This window comes from Thalia democratica, chromosome 9 (genome assembly GCF_965202585.1).
Source record: "Thalia democratica chromosome 9, ktThaDemo2.hap1.1, whole genome shotgun sequence".
Classification (NCBI taxonomy): domain Eukaryota; kingdom Metazoa; phylum Chordata; class Thaliacea; order Salpida; family Salpidae; genus Thalia; species Thalia democratica.
Genome location: NC_139173.1, coordinates 28,057,402 through 28,068,977, shown reverse-complemented (window position 1 = coordinate 28,068,977; position 11,576 = coordinate 28,057,402). Strand labels below are relative to the sequence as shown.

At 24.6% G+C, this 11,576-nt stretch overlaps 1 protein-coding gene across 1 annotated transcript; it reads right to left on the bottom strand.

Annotated features, from left to right (window-relative positions):
- Positions 1-570: 570 nt before the first annotated feature.
- On the bottom strand, positions 571-4,878 carry LOC145845150 (uncharacterized). The gene is made up of 5 exons (XM_082952572.1): positions 4,801-4,878; positions 3,974-4,084; positions 2,195-2,272; positions 941-1,039; positions 571-686 (listed from the first exon to the last, which is right to left on the bottom strand). Exons 1-5 carry the CDS (start codon positions 4,841-4,843, stop codon positions 571-573), a joined length of 447 nt encoding a protein of 148 aa, XP_082808698.1. The 5' UTR covers positions 4,844-4,878.
- Positions 4,879-11,576: the final 6,698 nt, after the last annotated feature.

Genomic DNA, 11,576 nt, shown 5'->3' with positions numbered 1-11,576 from the left:
GTTTTGAATTAGATTCACATAAATTTTTAGGTATTTAGGTTTTGACAATACTTTTGTAAAGTATTTAACCTAACTTTATTCAGTTTTTGTGATATAAAAACTTAACGTTGCTAGCCTGTAATTAGTTTTTTTTATCACTTGAAAATAACTCAACACAACTGTTAACTGTGTTTAAGTAAACCTAAGTACTACAACTAATATCTTAATACTTTACTTTTAAAAGTGATGAAATTTAGTATATATAACAAAAATTTTAGCATCAACATCTCAATATTTTTTAAAGGTCAGTTTCTTAAACGTAATGTTGTAAACAAAAAAAAAATTCAAATTTCAACTAGTTTAATCATCAAAAGCTAGTCATTTTATATTGTAATTTAAAATAATTTTTTATACACTAGTGTTAAAACAAATCCACAAAGTAATTTTAATAGAACAACTTTTTAATTTAAACAAAAAACTAAAACGATAAAACAAAATTTTAACTATTTCAAACGCATTCTACAAACAAGTTTTAAAGAGTCACAAAACTAAATTTAAGTTCTATCACTGTTTAATGTAATTTGTACATTTTTACTCTTCAGGATGTCTCTTCCTGTAAGCTTTCGATCCGTAGGAGCAGAAGAGGACGGAAAATGACAAAACGAGCACGGCGATACCGGACCCGAGTAGCCCGCGGATCCTAATGTCTGCAATTAAAACTGTTTACAGAATAGTTTTCAAAGTGGGGTAAATCCCTTTTCAAGTATTTTTGATTAGTTTAATATCTAAAATAGAATCAGTTTAGCACTAAATTAAATAAAGTTAAGTAAAAACCTAAACTAATCTTTACAGCTCTTTAAAGTTCTACATTATTAATATAAAAGTTTCAATGGTAGATTTCACAGTCGGCTTGTTCAACTTAATTTATGACAGCACTGATTTTTATTACAAACAAACAAACTTTCGCAGTTTGGTTGGATGAGATTGATGTCCTCTCCACAGTCGCAAACGTTAGGAGCTATGCAGGGGTGATCGGATGGACACGGTAACTCGCAAATGGCTGTTAAATAAATATATATATATACAACAAAAATTGTAGCAAATGCTTAAAAAAGCTTCAAATAGAATAAACTTCTCGAAGATAAACAGTATCATATATGTATAAGAAGCATAACAATAATATTATTAAGTGTTATGGTGAAAACTATAATACATAAGTATATGATAACCAACACAGCACAACAGATTGACAATACTTTGGTTTGTATAAATTTGGTACAAAGTTCTCGGTGGTTTACAATTAAAGCAGAGTAAATTGTATTTGTGTTTGCTTGTTTGTGAGTTATGTAACATTGTTTGTCTTTAATTCAAAGACACTTTTTTTGAAATTTTCAGGTAATAATGTAATAAATAACTATATAATAATTTATAGTTATTAATCAGAGCGTGTTCAAACTGCATTTTATCATAAAAAAAATTAAAAACCAAACCTAAATTTCATTTAAAAAAACGTAAAAGTCGCTACATATGTTTAGCAAGCAATTTACATCACATTTTTTGCTGGTAAATTACATAATAAGTTACTTATTAATTATCTCACAGCAAAACAGCTTATGTAACATAACGAAATTTTCTAAAGGTGCAATTTAAATTTTAAGTTGGAGGTTTAATAGTGTCCTTAGACATTTCGGTGTTAGTTTTAACGCTTTAATCTTCTCATAATGTTATTGTTTGTTATATCTATAAAGTCTTTATGAATTATTTGAATATTGTATAAATCTAAAATATTACAAATTATAGTAGAGTAATTAAATTGTTTGAGTGAATTACTGACGAATTTAACAACAAAATGTTACTAAAAAAGTTTTACAGTTGAATCATTCTTTTATATACTCAGTATACAGTAAAGTAATTTTAATTGGAATTACCTCATCTTTTTTTCAAAATAACTCAACATATACAGATATTTAAAAAATACTAACGCGTTTTATATGCAACACCTTCCAAACCTTATCATATAATATTCAAATATCAACATATACTTATTTTAAATAAACAAACTAACGGGTATTACACATGACTCCATGTTAGTATTCTATATTAAATATCCACATATATCTTAATTGAATAAACTAACAAGTTTTGCACCTAGCATCGTTCCATCTTTGTTACACCTTAATTAAATTTGTACAAATAACAATTTAAACAAACTAACGGGTCTTGCACCTGACTCCTTCCCATCCTTCCGTGCAGAATTCATCAGGACACTCACCAGTGTTCGAATCGCATTCAACTGTTGTAAAAAAATTTTTACAGGTTTCAGTTTGACGTACTTTAAATGTAAGTTGAAAATATTACTACACGCCTACAAAGTTAACTTTCTGTTTTAGAACGAAAATCATCTAAGCTATAACATTTTTGGTTCAGAATTATGAAGAAAGCTTATAATAAATGTTTAAAGAAATTTAAATTAGTACTGATAGTTCATGTAAAAAAAAGAGTCTAGTTTTGCAAAGATACTTATTTATCTTGCATGTAATATAAAGTTTTTGGTTTTAAAAGCTCTTACTACAATTAATGTTAATGTTTTAACTTTAGGGTGAGGCATTTTAGAAGAAAAAACTTTTGATCTGCAAAACAGACTATAAGATTCGAGTTTGATTATGTTTCCAAAAAAAAAGCTTTCAATTATTTCTTTCATTTTTTAATTGATAAAAACTCTTTTTTGTTTACTTATATCATCTTAGTTTAATATCTAATCAAAATATTAATAAACAAAAAGATTCTTTAAAGCAATATTTAAACAACTGAATTTCAGTAAAACATAGTTTAAATAATCTGTTATTTAGAAAACAGACTACGCTTTCTATTTTTACTTTATTTTAAATTGTTTGCTCTACTTTCAGTTTATGTGTATTTAAATTTAAACTTTTTTACTAATAAAGTTTGAAGTACTAGTTCTGTATTTATTAACTTTTTGCGTAGAGTACGCTATAAAATTTATAACACTAAACAATAAAAAAACTAAATGCATAGAAAGATTTGGATAGCTATCTTATGAAACAAGCTCTAAATAAATTAATATATAAACAAGTTACACTTATTCGAAATTCTTGTGATTATTAACACACAATTAGAAGTATTTTAAAACAGATCCAAAAAATAAATATCAAGTTACTTTGAAAAAACCTTAAAACTTTGTTTTAAATACTGATAATGTATTATAGATAGAGCAGTACTTAAAGTTTCTTATTGAATCATTCATTTAGTTGAAAAAAAGTTTTTTCTTAGATTATTGTTGTAAAAAAAATAGATAAAAAGTAAACTATTAAAAAATTTGGTTTCAAAACGATGATTTAAAAAAAATTTTTGAACCGTAAATAGTAATAATTAGTAATAAATAATTAATGCTTTTGCTCTTTTTTATTATGGATGATGAGTTTAATAAGTTTTAATACTAGTATGGTATTCTTTAAAACGTTTTGTTTACTTTGAATTTACTACTAAATGCTTTCTTCTAAAAGATACTGATTAGTCAAACAGTTTTTATAAAAGATTAATAGAACAACCATTTTTACTATAACTATTAAAAGTATTAATTAGTTGGACAGGTAAAATAGCTACTAAGTTTAACTAAATATTTTCATAAAAACTATAGAGCTTTTAGTTAGAAAAGTATAAAAATTGGAGTAAATTACACTACAAAAGTAAAGAAGTAAAAAAAAAATTGTATTTACAGACAATATTATTTGATAACTTTCAAACAGGATAAAAAATGTCTTTTATCAATAAACTTTTAAAATCAATATTACTTTGTAAACGTTTTCTACTTTAAGATTTAATTGCTTTAAACTTACTGAAATTATTCTAATTTAAAACTCAAATTAATGTTTAAAAAATTCTTGTAACACCTTCTAAAGACCCGTGACGCAACAAAACGTTTCAATACATAACTCTTTCAACTGCTAATATCTTTATCACTTATGGTACTTACCATCATTTCCGTTGGAATCCAGGCAGAACCCGCAGACCTGTGAGCAGTTGGTTCCGTAGAAACCCCTGATTGAGCAGGAAGCCTCACTAGCTGGCAGGTAACAAAACACAGCTGTCAAGAAACATTTAACTTTTAAATATATTACTCTATCGTAGTTATAGTTTTTATGAGTAATGGTATGTAACACAACAAAGTGTGGGAAACTTTATTTGTTAAGAACTATTGAAAGTTTGCAAAAATTCTAAGCTAGTTTAGTTCTTATCTTATTTTTTTAACATTATAAGAACATTATTTTGTAAAACTTCATCTTTAAACTTAAATCCATTTAGCTTTTTGATGTGTCTTAATCATTTAACATATATCGAAATTTAAGTAGATTTTAGTAGAAAATCAGTTTTTTAACCTTCAAATATTGTTTTATAAGTTCGGTAGATATTAACCATTATCTGTGGAAAATACCAGTTATTATGTATAAGTAGTTCTAAAAAAACTATTGCTTTTAATGTAAAAAGTAAATTAAAAAACTTGTAATTTTCTGCTCTTATTTAATTAGTTATGCTTTTCAAATTAAAAACAAGCTAGTTATATTAATTTGGAAATAACTTGTACAGCTTCAAATGTTTTAATAAACGTAAAAGTTCTGATGAAAAACAAATTGCGTTATAAACATTTTAGGATAAGTTTTTGGTTTGTCATATTACAATTAAGACTCTGATTTTTAACCATCGATACAAAACTGTAAGTTTTTATAAGTTTTTTAACCCTAAATTAAAACCACCACAAACAACTAAGTACTTTATATTCGTATTAATACCAAACTTACTCACCAAGAAGGGCCAATGTTGATATCACAATTAACTTGTTGTCCATGATCCTACACACCTTGTTTTACAAATACAAAAACTGTTTGTTAAAAACAAATTAAAATAAGTTCAGTTTAAAGCTGTTTTAGTTTTTTAAACTTTAATAAAGCTGTACTGATAACTGTTTAATTGCTATAAATGCCTTAAAAGTATAAGTTATTCCTATCTCTTCAACAAAGTATAAACTACCAAACTAACATGCCAGTTTAATGTACGTTACCTAGTTTTAGCTGTTATGAACACATAGTCAACGATATAAGTAGTCAGAAATTAACAAGTTCTACATTGTAAGTTTAGTTAAAAGTCATTGTTTAGAAAGTTTTTTTAGGTTTTAATGTTGTAATGCAATTTACATACAATTTATAGTACTTGTTACACATGTGATTGTAATTTACATAGAACTTAGGTTTTGGTCTTTACTAAAACAACAAAAAGCTTATGAAAACATAACCTCATATTAGATTAGCATTGAGTTTATACTTATACAAACAAAAACTATAACTAAACTAAAAAAAAATTTGTTTTTTCAATTGATTTAATTATTTTTAGAAATTTTTACTCAAACTTTGTTCATTTCAAGATAAAACTTTAAAAAGTAATTAGAAAGCGAATAAAAAGTGTTTAAAAATCCTCAGTTGTAAGCTATTACTGTAAAGCAATTATCTTTGTGCTCCAACAACAAGTTGTCGGTTGTTAGTAAGTTACTGATTAACTTTTTGAAGGGCAAACTTCTTGTTTACTTTGTTTGAATTTTGTAAGATTGGGCGCCCCTTATTCAAACAAACACTGTTTTTTTTTGTTTATACAAAATTTTTTACACCGGCTATTTCTTAAATTTTAATACAACTTTCGCAACTTAACAAACTGAAACTTTACTCAGTAATTACTTGTGCAGTTTTTAAAAATTGTTTACAATAAAAAAATTTATTCATCTAAACTTCGCGTAAAACGAGCAAAAGGTAATATGCAACATAATATATATGAAACAAAATAATTTTCAATATTTAATGAAAATCTTATTTTTGAGGTTTTGAATTGAGAATAGATACCAACGGTATTAAAACTAAAGCTACTATAAACTTCAAAAAACTTTTTTTTACAAAACCAAGCTTTAAAAAGTCTTTTTATAAAGTTTTTGTTTTTGTTTATGTATACTGGTATTATATCAATTTAGTAATCTCATTTCATATAACTTAAACATTTTTAAAATTGATCTTTTTTCGAAAACTTTTCGTTTAACATTAATATATTTGATTAAAATCGTTTTATGTATAAATTGAATTATTTTCTCACAACATTCTTAAAAAGCATAATGCTTGTAATAAACTTTGTTTTTTTTTTCAAGATCCTCAACTTTTTATTTGCATAATTGTCTATAGCCATAAATTTATTATTTTATATATTTAAAATGAATAGAATATTTCATCTAAAAACCAGTAAAAACTACTTATCCAGTTTAATTTAAGTCAACATTTGTGCACCTTAATAGCTTAATTTTTTTTGATAAAACAGTTCATTTCTAAATATAGAAACAATTAAATAATACATTTATAAGTTAAACAATAATACAAAATAATAACCAATAAGTTCGATGTGTACTCACAACCAAGCTAGAAAGATGTATTTTATTCATTTTTATAAAAAAGCATAGCTTTTTTTGCTAAAAAGTACAAAGCGGTCTTGGATTTCTGCTTGAGGGTTGAATCTGGCCCGAGGGCCGTAGTTTGCCGACCCCTAAAATAAATAAAAACTTTTTATAACGTAAAGTAGTAAAAACGTTGTCACGAAATAAAGTAACATTTTATTTTTAGGGAGTAGTTTAAATAACAATGGCTAATTTTTCACAAAACTTTTTTCTCATTAGTAGTATTATATCCGTTGTTTCTATAGAAGTTTTCTATGGGTTTTTTGAATACTGTTTGAAATACAACTTGTATATTATTTGTTTTTTAAATGCTTCTTATTTGAATATAAGCATTAAAATCAGTTACAGAGTTATGGATACTAGATTGAATAGATTGTATCTACTTTTAAAAAAGATTACCAACAGTTTGTAAGATTATTTCAAATCTATGTATAAGTTGACTTTTTAAAGACTCTTTTGGTATGTAATTTTAAAGAAGGTCAACTAAAGCATAATACAAACTTTAATTTTTAATTATGATATTTAAAAATATGTTTTGTTTTCATTCTGGTTATTTTATCTCATAAAATTAAGACACTGTAAAAGTTTTTAAGTAAAACCCACCAAAAGAAAAAAGTTTTAAACTTATTTGTAAAATATTTTGAGTGCAGAAAATTTGCTATAATTTCAATTAGACGTTTTTTTGTCTAAAACAATTATACTGAAAGTTGATAATTTTGAATTTTATTTTATTTTAACTGGTGTTTTAAGTAATAAGTGTTAATACATAGCTAGAATTTAGATTTGAAACACCAAAAATTTATAGTCTTATAAAATGCGTTTAAAATTAAAACAAGACTTAAGATTAAAAGTTTCTTAATAAATAAAATTATTAATAGCTGAAAAAAACAATATCATCGGTTTACTTGAGTTTTTAGAACTTCCTTAAATTTAAAAGAATTATTTTCAAACTGTCATAAATTTTTGATTAATTGTCCAGTATAAGCACTCTGTTTAAAAGCTAAGTTTGAATAGCTAAGTAAAAAATTCGCTAAACACTGAACAACAAAAAATTAAGATAGAAATACAGTTATCTTCTTCATACATCCTTAAAGTAAATAAATTATAATGTTTTAGACAAAAGACTAAACTGTATTTGTGGTGTATGACTCGATAACTAAAAGCGTTTATGGTACACCAAGTCCTTGGACCATACTTTTTGAGCGCTTTTTTGTCGTTTTATAAACAATATGCAAATTGTAAAGTTTTTTTCTGTATAAATAATCATTATGGTAGAACAAAAAATTAAGTTTGATCATGTGTATTTGGCTTAAGCAGCACAAACTAACTTCTATTTTTTGTACTTGATAGACTAAACAAATCGTCCAATTTAAGTTGTAATAATATTGTGAAAATATTTTGGCTACTTTTACTAAAATATTTAAAATCTTCAAAGTAATGAAATTTTTTGCTTTTAAACCTCTTAAATAGTACAAAACCAGACAACAATTCATAAAATATATAGACGGACGAGAGTTTTACAAATTTTTGAATACTTTTAACTTTTTTATAATTAGTAGAAAGACATTAACAGTTTTCAAGTGATAAATAACTTATTTAGCAAAACTAAAAACAAAAATACATAGTAAACTTTTATTCTTAAAAGAATCACACATACTTACTTTTTTATAAAACTATCATTATTGTGAAATTTTAATGTTTTTTTTTTGCTAATTTAATAACTTTTAAATATTTTTTGTTTGTTTAATTTTTTGTTAGATGTGATCCTTTTACTTGCTTAAGCAAGTGATATCACGAACTAACTTAAATAACTGTGGTAAAAGAATTTGTTCTTATAAAAAATAAAGGTTTTTAAAACTTAAAATGTATAGTCAACATTTTAAAACTTTCAAACAAAAATTAAAATTTTTTAAGTTATATAGTTTGTATAAATTAAATTTGCTATCACAACCTTTACTTTAATCCTTATTAAAATGCAAAACACTCTCAAATACGGCAGATATTTTCAAAAAAAATATCTTTCACATTTTTTTAAAACTTTGTACTTGCTTTACTGTAAGTACAAAAGGGACCAGAAAATATTTAAATCATTAGTTTAAGTTTTAAGATTTAAATCAAAGTAAATTCAAAAGTTAGCCTAAAAGTTCAAAGTTTTATCAATCTAAAACATCTCACAAAAATACACTTACTCTTATTATATTTTTTACTTTTCATTTTTATTGTTTAAACTGTTGCTTTGATTGTTGATTTGTTAAAATTTTTTAAATCATATTTAACACAGCATTAATATTTTCAAATAAAGTAATACCCTAGTTGTTTATTATTCAATTACTGCATGTCTAAAATAAGACCAAATTTAAATAAAATACTTTAACAAAATAGTCCACAGGTAACTAGTATGGATTTTTATAGAATGAGTTTTACTTTTTTTAAATATGTATGCTCTGTTATACAGGAAATCTGCTAACATCTAAATCTACTTAATACAAACAATCTATTTTTTTCCAAAGTTTTGCTTGTTTACTTTTTATTTTGTTGGCTCTGACGATAAAAGTTTTCTTTTTAGTTAAGAATAAAACAAGACGTTATGCTGTATCCAATTGGTTTACGACTCGATAACCTAAAGGTTATTTGTGCAACAGATCCTTGGACCAGTTATTTTGTGCTTTTTTTCGTTCCACAAACGTTATTGTTATTATTATTAAGCTCTCTGTCTTACAGATATAAGTAAAAATGTATATTTTTCGCGACAGATAACAACAGTAAGAAAGTGTGCAATACCTTGATCATGTACATTTGTATTGCATTGAAAGCAGTTTCATAGCAGCTTTGATTCTAATCATTGAATCTGCATCGAATTTGGTCGTGTTTAAAGCCTCGTAGTGCTATATTTAGTATGTTATCTAGCTAGTAAGGGTTTTAATTACAAGTTTAAGATCAACAAAGACAAAGCTAGTAATTTTGTTAATTTTTTTTTTCTTACTCTCTGTTTGCTACAAATACTGAGAGTTTAAAGTTTTTAGGGTTTAAGCAACGTTATAATTTTTATTAAAAGACAAACAAAATAAGTTTGTTTTTCATTATTTTTTTTACTAAAATTACTGAAATTCACAACTAATAAAAGTTTGTTGTTGTAATAAATTGTTAAGACTTTTTAATTTTTTATTTTTTGCTCGAACTGCTCTGCAGGGAAACGGCGTAACGCAATAAAAGTTTAACAATAAATTTATATAAGACTTTTTAATGTTATATTATAAGCTAAAATACCTTTTTTTTAACTTCTTCTAGGTATTCTAACTTTAAAAAAAAGTTTTTTCAAGTAATAATTGTATCAAATCTCATTTTAGTATAAAATAAAACTTAAGATGAAAGTACTTTTATTTCTTTAAAACTACCAAACATACATTGTATTACTAGTTTAAAACTACTTAATTACATTACAACTTGTATTAGTTATCAAAAATAAGTTCTTACCATTTTAAAGCCTTAGCACTGGTAAAACATAAATAAAATAATACAGGGTTGCCACTCATTTTTTCAAAAATGTTTCCAGGTTTTCTAAATTTCTTCCAGGTTTTTAAAAGTATACACTTTTGGGTCTATTTATAGATTAGAGTTAAGTTAAAGGTAAGAAACTGTGTTTAATAGTATAAAAACATTAAAAAGATACTGTAAAGCTACTTTAAATATGTTTTTTAATAAAAAATATTTTTGATGATGACAAATATCTTTAATTTATATGATAGATTTTTTAAATCAAATTGAAATTTGACTACTAAATATGTGAAAATTGTTAAAATTCCAGGTTTTTCCAGTTTTTTTTGCTTAAATTGTCAAATTTAAGGTTTTTCAAGGTTTTTCCAGGTTTCCAGGTAAAGTGGTAACCCTGTAATATCTGGTTACAATTTAAAATTTATGCAATATTTTTAAAAATACTGACGCACAAGGTGCTTCTTAATAAAAACTTTTTAAACAAAGAACTTTAAAATCATTATTGTAAAAAATAGATGTTTAGATCAGCTATAACTAGAAAAAAATATATTTTTCTCAAACAAAAACAAGTAATAAAACCAGAATAAGCAAAAGCATTTTAAAAATTTCGCTTAGTTATTTTGTATGGGTATGCCATCATCAGTTATGTATTAGCAACAATCACTGTTATTTAATGATAGTATGTCTGGTTATCAACTTGCTTTCAAGTTCTTTATTTTATGTATTTAGATTAATTCTAGTTTCATAATACATAAGTTTGTATAAAGCCTCTGTAAATTCTATCAAAACAAAACATATTTTACCTTTATTTTATATTAAAAAAATTCTTAATCGAAATATCTGTTATTGTTTAAAGATAGGTGTTTTTAAATTCTATCAGTGTTGTTTAAAGTGTGCACTTGTTCAAAGCAGTTCACACCTGTGCACAGTAGTGTGCACATCAGGTTATAATAAACATTGCTTTAGGTTGTTGAAGTTCTTAATTTTTTAGTTCACAATTTCAAATAAATTTTTAATTAAAATTATTCGTGATAGAAAAAAATACTAAGTTCCAACTTAAATTGATACCCTGCATTAAAACTTAGCTAAAAAAGAAAAAGTATATTAGATTTATTTAAAAACGTCTTTTAATATACTACTCAGATGATGCATGTTTTTAGAGATCACATTTAAAAAATGAATCACTGCTAAAATTTGGTTTATGTTTTTTACATCGAATGTTTCTATTAATCATTTTTTAAAAAGTTGCAACTTAACAAGAAGCTAAAAAATTATAGCATATACAAACGAGTTATAAAAAGTAACTTTTTAAAAGTTTTGCCAACACAAAGCTCAGTTTACACAAACTTAACACTTAAGTTATTACTTTGTTTAATAGAATTGTAGTTTACCTTTACAAAATAGTAATCGTTTTAAGGTTTAGTCAGCAAATATATATAGAATGGAAAGTATTTGTAATATTTAAAAAAAAGGTCTATAAGATGTGTTAGTTGTATAAATTTTGCTGAATTCATGCTAAGAGTTTTGATAGGATTACAGTGAAAATAATTGAATTTATAACAAAACAAAAAAGTCATAATAAAGTTAAAGTTTTGTTTAAAAC

Bases quoted from the DNA above. Each gene is read 5' to 3' on its own strand.
- LOC145845150 (XM_082952572.1), bottom strand. From the start codon at position 4,843: ATGGACAACAAGTTAATTGTGATATCAACATTGGCCCTTCTTG. The intron at 1,040-2,194 runs GTTAGTTTGTTT...TTTATTTAACAG, and splicing joins AGGAGTCAGGTGCAAGACCC to CCATTTGCGAGTTACCGTGT. The intron at 687-940 runs GTTTGTTTGTTT...TTTTAATTGCAG, and splicing joins CATCCAACCAAACTGCGAAA to ACATTAGGATCCGCGGGCTA.